Source organism: Tauraco erythrolophus, chromosome 10 (assembly GCF_009769465.1).
Source record: "Tauraco erythrolophus isolate bTauEry1 chromosome 10, bTauEry1.pri, whole genome shotgun sequence".
In the NCBI taxonomy this organism is placed as follows: Eukaryota; Metazoa; Chordata; class Aves; order Musophagiformes; family Musophagidae; genus Tauraco; species Tauraco erythrolophus.
Genome location: NC_141474.1, coordinates 10,570,973 through 10,589,588, shown reverse-complemented (window position 1 = coordinate 10,589,588; position 18,616 = coordinate 10,570,973). Strand labels below are relative to the sequence as shown.

The 18,616-nt window shown below is 38.6% G+C and overlaps 1 protein-coding gene across 2 annotated transcripts in view; it reads left to right on the top strand.

The window, feature by feature from the left end:
* DENND1B (DENN domain containing 1B) overlaps positions 1-18,616 on the top strand; it is a 158,791-nt gene that overhangs the window by 28,449 nt on the left and 111,726 nt on the right. For both annotated transcript variants that reach the window (XM_086617344.1, XM_086617343.1), the window contains exon 3: positions 12,582-12,625. In XM_086617344.1, the coding sequence (XP_086473470.1) occupies positions 12,582-12,625 (44 nt within the window). The remainder of the gene's footprint in view (positions 1-12,581; positions 12,626-18,616) is intronic.

Here is an 18,616-nt window from a genome sequence, read left to right as displayed (position 1 = left end):
TTGATTCTTGCTTGCATGGAGGGCCCTTGGGACAGATGGCCCCTCGCTGGTGATGGTTCGATTACAGTGGTCACCCACAGCTTCTGAGGAGTGCGAAGAAAAGAAATTACTTTCTTTGTCAAGGTGTTTTCAATTCAATTCTCACCCATTAGCCCTGTTTGGTTAAGTTTTGAATTACTCCATCAGGTGACTGATGAGTTTATTTTTTCCCCTCAATGGTATTAAAATGGATTTGGTATAAGATGAAAAGCAAAGGCAAAAAAAGATTTGTGCTTATTGATCAATGCTCCTTCATTTTTTTATTCTGATTTAATGTATCATGAACAACTAAGATAAAAATGAACACTGAATCAGAATAGGCTAGAAAAAATATTTTTATATTTTAATTATTTAATCTGTGAATTGTTTATACACATGGTAAACTATATACATAAGCTATGGCTGATCAACGTGGTTGTTATGGTTTTAGAGCTTTGTGAAACTGAGAATGTTTATGATTGCGTTAATTTAATTTGTAGCAGATTGGTATGTATATAAAATTATGAAATGTTTTCTGATATAGTTAAAGCTTTCATAGTCAGATGTGTTTCAATTGTGGTGCTGTAGATGTTCTGAGGAGTAGGAAACAGCTAGGCCAGGTCCTGTTGTCAGTGCTGCTCTCCTTCCACCCTTTCCTATCACTGCCAGTGAGCAAAATGCGAAAGGTTTGAATTTCAGACAGAGAACAGTAATTGTAATGGACGAATGAAGACAGGATAAAGATAGAGAATTTGAAACTATGTTTTTGTAATGTACAGTTACATTCATTCTCTTTCACATGTAAACTGAGTATCACTACACCATCCCCAGCCTCATTTCACAGCGTAATCATAGAGATGGGGTGAGTATGCGATACAGTAGTATCTGTATTAATTAATTGAAATGTCATAAATATTCTAGAATAAAACAATGAACAGATAATCTAACATCTTCTGCCTGTAGCTGCCCTTGGTTGCAGCGACAGTGTAGGTGGGGTTGGCTCTGCTGTGCTCACCAAGCGCCAGAGAGGTCGATCCGCGCGGACAGAGGGCAGGAAGCAGGCTGAGGACTGGACAAGTAGTCCTCTTGGTTTGAGTTCTCTTGTGTATGTTTTCATGAAGGTCTTCTGTCATAGTATAGATGTATGCTAGATTCGTGTTCACCAGAGCAAGTGAAAAGCTCGTGATTCCCATGTGTGTTTTGCATTCAGAAGGTATTGATGGGGTCTGTATCATGATACGAGGTGAATGCTGGATTGTGAGCGATGTGCAGTAATACAGGCGATGGAGCTTTCACTGCTGCTGGAAGCTCCCTAAATGTCAGAGATGGCCAGTTTCAAGAACGATAGTCTTCTTCCTCCTGCAAATCAGAAGTGCTTGAATATGAAGTCAGTATCTAAGACAGCAGTTTTCACACCTTTAAGCTATTGCTACCCTCGGCTCCTGCACCTGCAAAGAGCTGTTGTTTGAGTTTACCTTCCTTCTCCCCTGTGCTTGGGGAAGGCAGGGCCTCTGGGAAGAGAAAGCAAAACACAGGCCAGCCTGCAACATCTGAAGAATTACCATGTTGCCAACTCAGTTTCAGCTTTGCTCAAAATAGTCTTGCCGGAAAGGAGGTGGTGGTGTGCTTGCGGGGACACAGCCCCATCCCACAGGCTGGTCACTGCTGCGTGTGCTGTGTCCAAACCCAGCAACAGCCTGAGGTTTTTCCCAGCAACTCAAAGAAAATGTTCCTCTTCTGTGTGTCTGCTGGGGAGAGAAGAACCCTTAGATAGTGAGCAGGGTAGGAAGCAAGGACAGAGGCAAGGAGACGCAGAAGACGACAGTATATTTTTCTGTCTTTGTGCTTTCCACATGACAAATTTTATATGCTTAAGTTTTGGGGATATTTTCTCTCTTCAGGAGCAGTTTGTCTAAAGTATTTGGCCAGGGGCAATATTAGTGGAGGATGTTTGAAAGCAGTGTTTGTCTACTGATGTACTAAATATATTTAGTGTGCTTGCTTTTATAGTTTGGATAATGATATTATGTATTACATGATAATGTTATGTATGCCATTATTCCAGTGTATTATGTGTTGAGCATTGCTCTGTCCTAAAAACCTATTAGCTATTGAATCGTCACGTTTTACTGCTTGAGCTAGTTGGTATTTAAGGGAGGAGGCATAATTTACAGGGAAGTCCTGCCCTGAAGTATTGAACAGTTGGGCTGTGACCAGGATGTGGGCCTCACTTTTGGAAAGTGGAAGGAATGTTGCTGCACTGTTCAGGGAAGAAGTGGTGTAAATAGATAATCATTTTAACTTCTCTGGTCAAGAGGGAGTTCCCCAGCAACACTTTTTTTTTTTCTTGAAAAAGCAAGAGGACTGGACTAACTTCTGCTTTGAAAAAAGGTTTATGGAAGCATTAAGTTTTTGGTTAAATTTTTTACTAATTTAATTTTTTGTTTTAGGGATGTAAACTGTAATGTAAAATTTATTTTTGTATTCTTTTTGAAAAATGTCAGTCAAAAATTACTTGAATATTATTCCGTGTTTTCTGCAGCCAGGCGGTTTGCTTTACAGGGTCACATATATCCCTAGTTTCATGTCTGAGCTGATACCAAATTTGTATTTCTTGGAGGAAATTAAGAAGCAGTAGCTCAGGCATCCGTAAGATATTGAGATGTAGTCTATTTCATGTGCCAAAAACTTTTTGATTTTTCTATATGCAGTCTGTGTGGGTTCCACAAAGTGGATATAATTTTTCACTTGGTGAGATGAAATGTTTTTCTCTGTCTCTGGTCAGACATCACTGACATGGGAGAGCCGAGTGACGGGCCAACTCCAGTATGCTTGGTTGCGCAGGAGGTTTGCTTCTTCCTAATTTACTTAGTATGTATTGTTTGGTAAATAATGTGCTTGAACTTTTCTAGATCTTTCTCAAAATCAATCTCACAGCACTGATACAGGAAAATGTCATGTAGCCCACAATATTTTTAAGAACTTTAGGTCCTGTGCCTTCATTTAAATCAAACAAAACACTGCACAGTGGATCTGTGTGCAAGGGGTTGTAGTGAGTTAGTTTGTCATCCTTCCTTACAGGATGGGATGTAAAACTTGTATTGCAGAGGTGAATGACCTTAGTCTTATTGTTTTCAGTTATTGTTCATTTCATTAGATCACTGCACAGCCTGTCTCGTTGAAACTTCTTTGAACAAGAGACCCAGTGACAGCAGAACAGAAGTATTTTGTTTTGTAAACTTTCCTCAAACATTAGCAATGACTGAAGGCATATATGGTGCTCACTTGATTGTTGTTTTGCTACTTTAGTTCTTATATCCTCCTTTTCATGAGCTGTAATTCACTCATGATTACAACTTAAAAATAAGAAAATTAAAAGTAACACTGTGGCTCCAAAAGGCAAACAGTTGTTGCCACACTTTATGAGCTCATTCTAAAGAATTAACAGGTAAAAGAAACTTCTGCTTATCTTGCAAAGAGACTAAAACGAAGGCTGAGCATGTTAGTTTTATCTGTGTGCTATCTGTGCCATGAACTCTCACCCTGATTAAGGTTTTATCCTGAAGCATGGCTAATAGCATTGCAGCCACAAGGACCCTTTCTTTCTGTCCTTAGTTAGCTGAAATGACTTACTGCTCTGTCCTTCAGCGGTAACAAATTCTTGGGCAAAAAGGGATTGACTTGCAGCTCAGAAGGAGATGGCAAGTTACAACTGGAAGCTTTAACCATCTCCATCAAAGGGAGAAAGTGCTTATTTCCTGGTTTGAATGGGTTACAGACAGGGAAATAGGGGAAAATCAGAGGAACTGTCAGGTCCGAAACCTGTAGTGCCGTCAGACAGAGCCCCGCGTCTCTGCATTGTGGTAGGCTGAACCTTGCGCCTGGTTAGTTGGAGTTCAGTGTTTGCACACGGTTTTCACATCCTTGATTTCATGAGTACTTTGAGGAACCGTTATCACATAAATTAAAAGTAGAAGTACTTGAAAATAATTCTATGAAACTTTGCAGTCAGTAAATGTGTTGCGTGGCTTTACGGTGCAATGTACACATGCCAGACTCGCACGCTTCAGTACAGATTGTGATCTCTTCATGCCTTGGTGGGGCGGTGCTGACCTGCACATAAAGGCTGTGGAGTTGCTGTGACGTTGTAATGCTGTGAGTAGCAACTGCATTGGACCTGCTGACTTCAGACGCCAGTTGTGTTTGTGTGAAGCAGAGAAGAATGTGGTGTGTGTGGTTTTTGTTTAAAGGCCAAGTGACTCTTACTGTTGTGGATTGTTTCTTTGTTTTCCCATGTATTAGAAACAAAACTCTGAATTTCCACAAATGTAATGCGAGCACTGGTGTCCTGAAACCGTTTAGTAAATCATAGAATCATAGAATGGTTAGGGTTGGAAGGGACCTTAAAGATCATCTAGTTCCAACCCCCCTGCCATGGGCAGAGAAATCCTCCACTACACCAGGTTGCCCAAAGCCTCATCCAACCTGGCCTTGAACACTTCAAGGGATGGGGCATCCACAACTTCTCTGGGCAACCTGTTCCACTGCCTCACCACTCTCAATGTAAAAAATTTCTTCCTTATATCTAATCTAAATCTGCCCTCTTTCAGTTTGAATCCATTGCCCCTTGTCCTATCACTACACGCCCTTGTAAAAAGTCCCTCTCCAGCTTTCCTGTAGACCCCCTTTAAGTACTGGAAAGCTGCTATAAGATCACCCTGGAGCCTTCTCTTCTCCAGGCTGAAGAGCCCCAACTCTCTCAGCCTGTCTTCATAGCAGAGGTGCTCCAGCCCTGCGATCATCTTCGTGGCCCTCCTCTGGACCCGCTCCAGCAGCTATGTCCTTCTTGTGTTGGGGACTCCAGAGCTGAACACAGTATTCTAGGTGGGGTCTCACGAGAGTTGAGTAGAGGGGCAGAATCACTTCCCTCGACCTACTGGCCATGCTTCTTTTGATACAGCCCAGGATACGATTTGCTTTCTGGGCTGGCAGTGCACATTGCCAAGTTACGTGCCTGTGAAAAGATGCAATTAAATTCTGAGCTGCTTGAGAAGTCCATGACTTGTAATTTGGGGTGTTGTTCAAGCATAAGTCCTACAGAAATTATTTTATACTATGATACAGTTTTCAGCTTACTTGAAAGCCTGACTGGCTTATGTTCGGCTACAGTTAAAAGCAGTTTCCTTAGGAAAACTTCCTCACAGGAGGAAGATGTTTTCATCTTACCTGTGAGGAGTCAGTCTTTGTAATTGTGTTTCTGTACCTGACTGGAAAATGACTGTTACAAAAATCACATTTCTGATTTGCAAATGTGCAGCCACAGAGACTTGCAGGCAGCAGCTACTGTGACTGTTAACTGAGGCAGGCTACAAAAATGTTGTTTTCCGTTTTTCCTTTCTTAAAGGGCAGTATTTAGTGTGTGTTTGTTGACACTGTGTCATTTAGTTCCTACTTCAGTTTGTATGAGAAAAGTTAAAAGGAAAAATGTCGGAAGTCACACATTCCAAGTATCTCCTTTGATGCCGGCGAGAGGTACCTTCACTGCCTAAATAATTTTTCAACATGGGGTGTGAGCTTTGCACTCAGTTGAAGACAAGGCGGAGGCTGCTGGTGTGGGGAAGGGAGAGGGGACAGGAGGCACCAGGCTCCTGCCTTGAGGCCACGCTGTGGCTTATTTGGAAAGGCGAGTCCAGGTTCAACACTTTGCTCCAATGTGCTGCTGAGGTTACTGCCTAAGCACCTAGAGACCCAGAAAAGTCTCAGTGCATTAATATGTCGCAGGAAAAGCTGGCAAGTGTAATTCCTGAAACTCGTTAGTGTTTCTGTAACTCACATGGTTGTAAAGTGTCAGTATTTCGCTCTTGAAATTGTCAGTGGTCAAGCACTCAATATTACTGGTCTTTGGCTGGAAGTAGTCACCTTTCCAGGGGAACATACCGGTTTCAGTGCAGTGTTTTTTTTGCCTTGTATTCGTTTGCTGTTCGCTGAAGTGGCAACTGTTGGAAACTGGTGGCGATTTAGGAAGGCACATTAGTGGGTAAAGTGTGAGTAAAGAAGTTGAAGGGGCTGGATTGTTAAGATTTGATAGAATTTTGTAAATACGTTTTCTTTTGCTTTTATGAAAGTACGAAGAGTGTGGTTGCGTTCTGCAATAAACTTTCTGTGAAATAGTTGAAGAACAGACTTAACGGTCCTGTAGAAGTTTCTTTCAGTATTCCTTTGATGAGCAAAAAAAAATATGTGGACTACATAATTTGCATAAAAGCGTACTTTCAAGTATTTTCTGCAGCGGCACTCTCATTTGCATCGTCTTTAATTTGACAGGTTTTAAATGCCAGAGAAGTTAGCAAGTGTTCCTTAGTTTCACTTTTTTTTTTTTTTTTAAATGAAGTTGCTTCAATGTGTTTTGTCCTTGTTCTTTCTTTTGATTACTGATGCTTGGAAAAAACTGTAACTCCCTTCTTCCCCTCCTTTTCTGTGGCATCTTGCTCTTCCTCCAGCTACTGGCTGATGCTCCACTTAGATCCCCCAAACCTGGGAGCTGAAGGCCACTGTTGCACTCGGATCTCCCTGACAGCGGTGCCTCCTCTTTCTGCTGCACCTCTGGCACTTCATGTATGAAACTGTTAACAAGTGGATTTTAATATGATATACAGAAGTCTTTTTCTGCAAGAAGTAATCTTTTTCTGTGAATGCTGTTTTTTTAATCAGATGATTTCATCTGTAAAAACGCTTGGGTTGTGTGTTACGGTTCATCTCTTTATTTTGTTTCGGAATCACTTTTGTAGTAATAAAATACTGTATTGATACGAAAACATCATTGTAATTACTGTTGCAGGTTTCTGTCAAATTATTTTAAGTATGTAGCAGATTTTTGCCTTTGAACAAGAGCAGCATTATAAACTTGATTTAGAGAACTAATATTTTATTGCTGAAAACTCCTTATTCTAACAAAATAAATTCTGCTTATTGCTTAAATGTGTGTTTATAAAGCTGTTCCCTGAGATAATCGTATATAATTTCAGCTTTATTAATTACATTTGTGCATTCACATAAGAAAAACAATCTGGAACTTCTTTTTTCTTCCAGACAAGAAAGCAGAACTGTCTGCAATAAGCTTTACTTTGCTGCCTTCCTTTTCCTCACTGCATTTCTTTCCCGCCCGCATGACTCCTGGCCCCAGTTTCTTCTTTCCCCTCTGCACTGACAGCTTTTTTCCAATGAGTATCTTTACAGCATCAGAGAGAATATAGCTGGAGGGATGCTGAGCAGTCATCTAGTCCCTTCGTCTGTCCCGAGACATGACGAGCTCTGCTTGGCAGTCTTTTTGTCTATCCTGCTCCGTAAAACCCACAGGGAATGAAGCTTCCTCCTCTCCAGGCAGAATATTGGACTGCTTAATTAATCCGTTGCATTTTACCTTCTTTGTGTTTTCCTGTCTGAAATTATTCTCTGTTGCTATCAAGAGAATTACCTGAGATGATGTTTCTCAGCATGTGTTTGTAATTTCTGTTGCATTGCCAAATTGAATGTATGCTAATTAACTTATCCTGTTGTATTTTTGGGTGACGTTAATAATCGTCAAGCTTAATGACTGTGAAGAGTATTTGTAGAGTATATTTAACTACTGAATTTTTGGGGAAGTTACCACTCAGAAAGCTTTCTCTCTTTTAATTTTTTCATAGTTTTGGATACTCTACTTCTCTAATATTGTCTGTCATGAGAAATAGTACTTTTATATTTTCCTAGACTTGTTACAGAAGTTAAAATGTGTTAGAAGTGGTTTTCCTAAAAATACGGGTGATGTGCTTTGTGAAGTTACCTCTATGGGAATAGATTGTTGGAGAGGAGTTGCTTACCTTGAGGATACACATAGGTTTTCCACGTCTTTTAGTATATATCATACTTGTCTGTATTTTCCTTCTGGAGTGGTTATAGATTGCAGCACTTTGAATACTTTTGTTTTTAAGCATTGCATGTGACTCACTTTTCTCTTTGTATCTGGTATACTGTACTCTAAGTTTTAGTCCCTCAGCCACCCTTTCTGTGCCTGTCTCTCTTCTGACATGTACCAAGAGTTGCATCTACTTCTAATTGTGGTCCTCAGGGGCTTAACTGGTTCTTTCTGAATCTTATTATAAAAAACTTTCTTTTAAAATATATGTAGACAGACTTACATGATCACAAGTGATGGAAAAATAGTCAAATAAGTCAAATATCGCAAGCTATGTCTAGCAATGTGTGCATGAGGCGCAGCTTTGCAGCGGTGTGAGATTCGCACCTGGGAGACATACCTGCTAATGCTGTAGGATATTTACCAAAGGAATTTTCAAGCATTACTGGCACACGCTAAGATGTACTTTTATAAGAAATGCCTTCCCTGAGTGCAATAGGCATAGAAAGGAGCGATGCTTGTGTGTGCATATATAGCTATTTACACATGCAACAGTGTATACGTTTACACATGCAATGCACAAGCTATTTTATGTGTGCACTTAACATAGTAGTAAGAGGAAATTGTTTACTTAGAATTGGTGCAAAGCATGTGTCCCAAAAAGTCTATTAGAAAAAGAAAATTTGGAGAAACTCAGTAGTTCCTCAGCTGGCTATAACAACAGTTATTTCTGCCTGATTCTCATCCTCTCACCCATAAAATCAGCATAAAATTGACCTAACATTGCCAGATCAGATGGGGTATCTGGAAAGTAATCCTCAGGGAAAAGAAAATTCAGTCTTTGTATATCTGAAGATAAAGTACATAAAGTTGCAGAATCGGATTATACTTTCTCTTTTTATTCCTAAATCAGTACCCTTTTGTTTCTTCCTTTGCAGCGCTTGTGAGAAGTTGCCACAAAGATGTGTCAGATGCTGCCTGAGCCTAGCTCCAAAAGCACAAACAAACATAATCTTTTGAAAAAAGCCCAATCCCTGACTCACATAATTATCATAAAATCCCAAGGCTTTTTGTAGGTGTGAGGGCTCGGTTTCAGAGAGTGAAGGCATAGAAAGAGTATAGTAACCTTTCTTTTTTGAAGCACAAATCATGTCAGATTTTCTTACTTAATAAATGTATGGCAAGTACCTACTAAAATAACCAGTTAAAAGCCAGTAATAACAACTGCAAAAACCAGCTCAAAGCAATTGAACAAGTCTTGGAGGCGTGTAATTTTTGCTGAATGCAGCACTGAGTGTTTTTCTTGAATCGAGTTAGGAATATTTTTTTTTTTAAATGTTGGCCCCTTTTTGTTTTCATGAAGGTGTATTAAGAGCATTATTCTGCCTGTTTATATCACATGGATTTAATTATCCTCTCATGATATAAACATCCTTTCATGGTATGAAAATAAATGTTGTTTCAGTGTATTTCATCTGTATTTCAGTGAACTGGAATTTACTTTAGAGTTGTTTTTATTCTTTCAAGTGAGACCAAAGTAGTATAAGAGCACCCTAATAATATGAAGTGAAGATAGTAAACTGAGCAGGACACTGAATTATAGTTGTAGATTTTTATATCTGTTAGCATATCAGGGCACCAAAATAAGTTATTGGACCTGTTGATCTTGTTACCAGTAGGTAAAGGGTTCTCCTGTGAAATGCCATTCCCCTCCGTTGGCAGCTCGCTGAGGTGTGAATTTTACTTGGTTTTTGACTCCATATCCCAAGTTACTTAGAGCCAAGTTTTGCTTAATTCTGAAATTAAACTTTGTGACGTTTTAAAATCAACCTTGGAGGTTTTGCTATTGTGATCTGCTTCCTTTTTTGAAGCCTGGCAATCATACTTCCACTAAGAACAGCAGAAGAAAGAAATTACATTTCTTTCCCATTTAGACGTTCACACATCAACCATTTTAAAAAGTATCAGAAAATCTCCTGATTTTGTTACTGTGTTGCTAAATCATTTCCTATACTGAAAGTTTCTCATGTACTTCTCATCTGCCAAAATAATCTGCCTGATGTCGTTGCTACGAAGAGGCGAGCTTGCCAAGTCCGTTCCTCCCTGGCGATGCTCCGTCAGCCTGCCTTACTGCAGAGCGTTGTGCGCACCTATTCACAGGCAATGACTCTCCAGGTCTGCCATAAAAGCAACTATAAATGGTACAGCAAGGCTCAGGAAGTTCTGAACAAGAAGTAAGTGATAAGAAATGGGAATAGACGTAGCTAGTAACCAACTTGTATTTCATGAGGTCTAACAAGTGCTTAAGGCCAGATTGCTGCATGGTGAAGCAGTCCTGCTTTCTTCCCACCACAAGTCTCCATCCCCCTTTTTCCTTCCTTTTTTTTTGGCACAAACTCAAGGGTTTTGGGGAACCAATCTAGTTGACACTGACCTGAAAAATCCCAGGCGGCTGGTTTGACGTTGGTCAGTTCCGTCATGTGGTTCGCCATGTAGCTGTGGAAGAGTGTGCACCAGCAGGAGAGAGATGATGGTACAGGATCAGCATGAAGCTGGTAGTGGGAGTGCAGTGGGATTGATTGCTCCTTTACAGAGAAATTTATGCTTGGAATATTTGTGGACATATGGCCTTCGATTCGTAAGCTCTTTTAAGGTGGTTTTTTTTGATTCTGCACAATTTCCGGTGGTTTTTAGCAAGTAATTTATGAATTACTTAACATTGAGTATTTGATATCTGTTACTATGCTTGCTGCTTCTTGAATTTGTCAGAAGTCACTGTTGACATATAATAACTTTCTTTTTCGTGATACTAAATTGGAATAAAAATAAGTTCTCTTACAGTATAGGCATTAAGTTATTCAAACTTCTCTTGCATCTGGTCGTTACACAGATGTGCTTATGATTTTAATACAGAACAATTAGGGAAAAAAGTCTCAGTTTTAAATAACTGTGTTTATTAGCGCTCATATTTTTATCAAAATAACATCTTATCTCTTGTTTCATGCCTGCCTCCAGAAGTTCTTGCTCCCCGTAGTAGATGGAGAAAGATTCCGTGTACAAAACACATGCATTTTCATAAATAATAGCTGCAGAACCCTCCCAAGATGTTCTTAGGAGCAAAAATATGCTTCTCCAATAACAAGAGTGAAATGGCCACCTTATTATCTAAAATAGATTTGAATCAGGTCAAAAATTAGGTTGAGTTGATTGACAACTTGAATTTTGCAACACGTTCAGTATGTGTGTTCCACTGTTGGTTTAACATCTGGCCCAGAAGGAGGGAGGAATGCTGGCTTCAGTTCCAGCTCCTTGTGAGCAGGCCAGCGGCAAATGTGGGTGCAGCAGCTGTATGTTGAATAGTGGGATCTGAAATCAGCAGCTGGGAATGAAAATGTCATCAATGGCGTTTCCTCTGCTTTAAAGCTTTGATTTGCAGCAGCAACCATACGTGGGAGGATGGAGGAGAGCAGAAACCTCCATGCTTTGCCAAAAGCGGGGAACCCTCTGGTTCTGATGTCAAGCGTCGCAATAAGAAGGAAGTTTCTGATTTATCAGACAGTGCTAGTGTTAGAGGCTGAAGTGGAAATCCAAATACATTTCCCAGATCTTGGCTGCTGAGAAGACAGGAATCCCAACAGCTCCCGAGGTAGCCAAGAGGCTGCAGTTCTCATCAGGCAGTGTCCCCCGGGGCTGACCGACAGGTTTCTCCATGTGTTTTACTGGCCTCGGGCACCCAGAGCTGTCATCGACCACGCAAGGATCTGCCTGGCATTGGCCAGGGTGCGAGCAGAAACTGGAGAGCTCTCCCTCTAGCCTGGGCTTTGGCACCGACCTGGGTCTCCCTTGCAGGAGGACGGGTAATTTCACTTTTAGCACGTGAATAAATGCTGCTGCTGATCTATAGTGTGGAAGTGCTGTGAAGCTTCACGGGTCTTTGTGTTGCAGTTTGACAGTAGCACCTCGGGAAGGTTTTGTGTCACAGGAGATTAAAAGCTTTGGGGGGATGAAGAGCATAATTCTGATTTTTTTCTTGAAAGGTTATGGTTGTCGTAGATACCTTCAAAATAATGTTAATTGTAGACTAATATGTAGCCAAAAACCACTTGTTTTGATAATTAACAGTTTATAATAGATTAATAAAAACTTTAAGATTTGATTGAAATGCTGATTTTAAATGGCTCTTAACAGAAAATATTCAAACCTGCTGGCTCTTCAGACTCTTCCTTGAGAGTGCTGGTTACCTTGCTGCTGTCTCTAAAATCACAAATGACACTTTTCTATACCTCATAGAGATCTTTGGTTTTCTCTTCTTATCATTTTACATCTTTTTTTTCTTGGATTATTAATTAAGTTATTTCTTAATTAAAATGTGAAAATTGAACATGTACTTTAAAAATGAAATACTCAAAGGTTAAAAAGAAAGAGTTGAATATGAAAATAGTTTGGTACATTATAACCTGGTACCATATGTAAAGCAATAAACGTATAGTTTCATAAATATGAAATAAGTCTTTTTAATAATCCAGTATCTTCCTTAGTTTTTAGATACATTTTTGCACTTGCCTCAAAGCTTGACGCTAAGCTGACCCTCTCTTTAATATTAATGTACTCTGACTGTAATACTCTGTTCCTTTGCCTCTGATTAATGCTGTCTGTCAATTATTTACAGATCCAGTGGTACTGTGGAAGTTCCCGGAGGACTTTGGAGACCAGGTTGGAAACATGAGATTGAACTTTTTTTTATGTTAGAATAATAAGAAAAAAGCTCTCCTATTCAGCTGTGGAGAGGCAGATGCTAATGATAGTGGGGAGGAAGTCTTCACCCGACTGGTGGCTTGGTGATTAGAAAACCTTTGTGACAGGAATATGCAATAGTAGTTGCAGAGCACTGCATATCATACTAATTCTCTGTATCACCTTATTTTTGATATGGAGTGTTTTAAAACCTGTTTCTCTTGAAGTGTTGGGTTTTTAGCAGTTGTAGGATTGAAAGCGTGGAAGATTTATCAACAAAACTTTGCCGAACGTTGATGTTATAAATTGTGTTAACAAAAACCAACAGAACAAAAAAGTTGAAGAACTGCACATGTATGTCCTTTTAATGTCCTTTTAACGTGTGTCCTGTTCGTTTAGTCCTTTACAATGCAAAATTTTATATATTTATTTAATAATATTTTAGAGATTCTCTAGTTATTTGCTTGGGGAAAAAAATATTCTTGGACCCTTATAAGAGACAATGGCCTAAACTTACTGATTTTGAAAGCATGAAAATCTTAGTTTCTATTTCTAATTAATCCTCAAAGGAAAGTTTATACATACAGGACTGATTAATTATTTCACTGTTTGTAATGATAGCAAAGCTATTGATTAGTGTGGTGTTTGTTTGTTTCTTTTTTTTTTCCCCTTGGACTGTATTAAAATCTAATGAAACTATTACCTTTTATTATTTCAGCAACTTTTAGATCAGTTTCTTCCATAGAAATATTTTCATTTTCATAAACAGGAATACATAAAACACTAAATAGAATAAATATCTCTGACTCACTGTCTCTCTTTGCTCTTCTTTTTAGACTGATACTGAGTCAAACATATTCTTCATTGGTAGTACCACCACAATGGATGATCTGGAAATATTTTTGTACAGTAGATCTTGATAAATTGTTGACTTTTTAAAAATTATTTTTTTTAAATCAATAATACAAGATTCTGTAAAGACAGCTATAAGGTGATTCATGATGAAAGGAATAAATATACAAACATAGAAGGTAGGATGTCTGGTTAGGGAATAGCATCAGTCAGAAGCGCATGCAGCTTGTAAGATAGTGATAAATGGTACATGAGCAAAGTGTGCTGTTACATGTGCTTAGCTAGACATCCAGCAACTTGTGATGATTTTCCTGGCTGCGGAACTATAATCTTCATTGTCATTTAAATTCTTTTTTTCTAGTTTGTTTTGTTCTTTTTCTTTTCCCTAAGAAAGACTTGGTCTTAAGAAAGACTTGGTCTTAAAAAAGAAAAAGAAGGGGGGGAAAAAAGAAAGAGAAATTATGTATGAAGAAAAATTGGAGCTTATTCAGTAAGTCGAAGGTTATTCAAAGAACAGCTGGTGTAGAAAAATGATTAGAAGATGAAGCCCACTAAAGACTGGAGGGGAATCACACAAAGATGCAATAGACATACCTAATCTATAAAAAACAGAGTCCTCAGGCAGCTCTCTGCCTTTGGGCTCTGAAAAACCTATGCCTGCACATTGTGTCTCAGCAGTGTAGGGAATCTAGTGTTTCAGGTAAATTACTTGTGTTCCTGGAAAAAAGCATGTTTTAATCCTCATCCTTGCAAGGGAAATTTTCCTATTAGAACCACTGGATTTGAACAGAATATATAGCAGCTTCTATAGCAAACCCTCGAGCCAAGTAGTCAAGTGAAATCAGCAGGAGCCTTCTGTGCACATGTGTGTGTGCATGTTGAATGCAGTAGGTTTGGATTGGAGACCTGAATACTTAGCAGATTTATTTCTTTATTTTTTAAATGAGCCCTCACTAAAACTATCAAGGCTAATTTCAGTGAAAGATTGTGGGGAGAATATTAGGGAAAAAAAAAGAAAAAGAACATTCTCCATCCTATTTTCCAGTCATTTCTATTTTAAATGTAAAACGTGTGAGTTAGTTTTTGGATCTATCCCAAAGAATCATCCTTCCTAAAATCTGAGGGCTGTCTGTTTGCACAGTGATGTGATAACAGTGGGCAAAATATTTTCCTCTCTTCCTGAATTTTTCTACAGTTTATCATGTCACCTTTTTGTTGCGTTCATAATGCAAAGAAAACTTGCCTAAGACATTTTGATATATTCCTCCTCTTTCTCGCATTTGTCCTCTCAGTATGCCTGAACTTTCCAATGCTTACTCATCCCTAATCCGCTCTCTTATTCTTGTGGCCGGCCATTTTCCTTTATGCTCGGCAGTATTCTTCTTTTGGTCTCTTTATTTCTTAAATGTTGGCTTTCCAAAATCTTGTTTTGCAAAACATCCCATCTGTTTTGCATGGAGTGTAGAAACTACAGATGATCAGGAGAAAGAAAAGACTAGCGATTTGTCATAGTCACTTACTCACGCGCAGTCCGTTAAGTAAAGGAGATATTAAGGTGCAGTTTTGGTACCACAGAAGAATTTACATTATTCATTGTTGATTTCCTTATCTGACAAGGCTGCAGGGAAACAACTTATTTTCTGTGTGGTAATTCTTCATATACCAGAAAAGAAGGAAAGGGGGAAAAACACAGAATGGGGAAAGAAAAAAAAGTAGTGCTTCAAGGCAGGAAATGAAAAATATTTGTTTTTGCCAGGAGTATTTCAGAAAGTTTTCTTTGTTTTGATTTGGTTTTTTTTTTTTGATAATGAGAGTAATTCAATTTTTAGTGACTCTCAAAACTACCAATTAAGCAATGAACTAATGCCGGGTAGAACTCCTAAGTACAAAGAACCGCACTCCGTTTCAAAGAAGATCTTTATTAAAAGGTACCCCAAAAGCTGAAAGAACTAATCCGTTGGAGACATCATAGAGGTGCAATTTACTGTTGTACTGACATCGATGCTATAAACATGATTTTTACAATGCTTAAAAAGTTTTGAATAATCTCAACACTGTAGAAAAAATGTGAAGATTCCTGATTTGAGCATATATAGCTCTTCTATGGTTATCCTCACAAGCTCACATTTGGATGAGAAACGGATTGTAGCCATTTAATGGAATGGTTTTTCAGTTTAGAATATATTTTGAATGTATATGCCTACAGGCTCTGTCTTGTAGTATGTTCAAAACTCCCCTTGTGCTCAATGAAATTTTTATGATAAAACATGCGTATGTTTTTAATCTTGGAATTTCAATTTTGTTTATTCAGTCTAGTTAGACTGAAGTTTAATTTCAACCTTGCAAGCTCATTTTCAATTGGAAGTCTATGTAGAAGAAGTGGTAAAGTTACGATTATCTGGAAAAAAAAATAAAGTAGTTTTTAAAAATAAAGTATTTTTTAAGTGCTTTAGAGAAGTAACCCAAATAAAACCAACACCTTTGCTTCCAAAATGAAATACTTCGTAACTCTTGAAATAGAAAATGTTTGTCTCTGCAGAAATTAATGTCACCCAGCCGAACTGGGATCTGCTGATGCTGGCTGTCTCCTCAGGGCAGTGGAGTCAGTTGCAAAGCCCTGTTGATGTCAGATGTGTCCAGATGTCTGCAGTATGCCTCTATTCATAGCTGTTCTGGAAATAAAAGCGCTCCGGTTCCCAGTAACTTCATTGGGTTGAAACATTCCTGAGAAAAGGAGTAGTGTTGGTATGAGGAAGCACGAGAAGACGGTGCCCATAGCACCCACAGGTGTTAGTGGCTCTGTCAGAGGCAGTGCTGCTTTCTGCGTCGTCTTAACCTTTGAAGCATGGGAAGTCTTAATGTTTCTTACAAAGTTAGTAATTACAACTATTTTGGATACTAATTTTAGCCGTGTAAGAATACGGTTGCTTTTTAATCTGATTCCTTATTGGCCCAAAGTGATTTCTATCTGCGGTAGGTCCCAGAGTATATGGTGTATAGAAAAACTGATCCGTTTAATAGTTCTCATTCTTCTCCCTTCTAATCACATAATAATTTATTTCTTTAGTCTGCCACTTCTCTGTTGGTGAAAGACATCTCACTGGAAAGATGATACAGGTAGCTAATATGACAGGAGATGGTCTACCTGAAGCCACTTTAGTCATATGAAGTATGACAAGGAGTTGTTGGCTGAATATGTGGGTTAAGAAGGAATTGTGACTCTGCATTAGATTGTTAGTTGTGTTGCAGATTTCATCCTATCTTCGCTTGCCTTCTGCTTTCTAAGGCACACAGACTAAATCTGCTTTTTCATGTCAGGCCTTTCCCAACCCTGTAGATGAGTAACCAGTAAGGGGTATGGCGTCCCGTGTGAGGAATCTCTACTGTTTTCTATGAAGTTACTGTAACACCCCTTGTGTTATTATCTCATATTTTATATCATAACATCTGGTTTTTATTTTTAAGGTATCACATTATGCAAAAGTCACCACTGAATTGTGAGCAATAAACCTTACTCCTTATTCTGTAGTGACCCAACTACTAAAGCCTCATATTATACATGCAGTTCTATCAGATTCATGTGAAAGTGTTTATGGATATAAAAATATATACATACACATGCATGTGTTTATACATCAGTAGTTTAAGGGATAAATCTTAAAAAGTACTAATACGTTAGCCCTCCCTCAGCAAAGCACTAATTGCACGCTTTACTTTCAATGTGTGGATTAACTATTGAAAGTTAAGCCTGGCTTAAATTAGTATCTGTTGGGAGTCAAAATGCTCAGTTTCTTGCAGGATGGAGTATTTAGTTGCATGGATCGTAGCAGCAATTATATAAATGAGGTCAACATGAAAGAGATTATATTCTTTTTTTTAAGATTTAAATAATAGCACAAGTTTTATTTAAAAAAAAAAAGTGATCTCAAGAAGCATGCTAAAGTCTGTTGTCTGGGTCATAATCATGTGTTGAAGCCAGTCATGATGATTTTGTGTTCCTCTGTGCTCTCCTAAGAGAGCAGCAGGAACCCAGGAGGTACGAGACTGTTTACACTCTTTTCAAGGCTGCAGGCATGCTGTTAGGGGATACATCTCACCGGCTTTCTGCATTTGATGGCTTTGTTCTTTTATTCTGATGAGGCATTAAATACATGTTTCAAATGTTTATGCTAACCAGATAGGTTCTTGCTTTGTTTTTCTTTTTTGTTTTATCAGTAAATCTTAAAAAGGGTTTGGGGATTTTGTTGCTTGTGTATTAATAAATTTGATTAGTATTGGGGTACATTGGTTTGAGAAAAGAGGAATCAATCTAATAAGATTATTAATTTTCAAAAGTATTTTTGTCTAAATGTTACACATTATTATTTAGTTTAAGGATATTTTGGAACTTGAATCCCTGTGCAACTTTGAGGACCACAATTAACCCAGCTGAGATAAAGGCAGCTTAGTGCGTTGTAAGCTTTATCAGGTTAAGGTAGTTTCCTGTGATTTCCTGACACTTCATGTTTGAAATACATATTGGTTTTATTGAAGAATATGGTGTGTGTAAGGCAGCAATGCTTTCTGTCTGTGCAAATCACATCTGATAAACAATCAGCAGGAAAACACTCAGAGGTGTATTTATAGTTCCTGACTGCATGATGTGAACAGAAAAGATCTCTCCAGTCCTGATAAATATTCTATGGAAAATGGTCCACCTAGACATGCTGGGAACACCCATGATTACGGAGACCCTTACATTGTTCAAGACATAAACATCCCGAGATGCATTCTTGATTTTTTTTTTTTTTTAAATTCATCCCATCAGACACAGAATAAATCTTTACTTTGAGACTTTTATTTTTAAAAGCATAAAAGCCCAATACTGAAAACTTGGAACTTTTTTGAAATTTTGAGGACAGGTGGCAACCTCAAATATACTTGTTTTCAGGATTGTGGCAGTTTTGTTTTATAGAGCTTTTAAGCTAAAAATGTTGATCAGCATATGGTGCTGGCTAGCCTCATCTCTACCAGCTCTTTTGTTATCTTGTTATTGTTATAGGTCTTAATGACAGTTGTAACCCATAGTTCTGGATGCAGGGGTTAGTCCACCCTGGGGAGGAGAGGGAGAAACAGCAG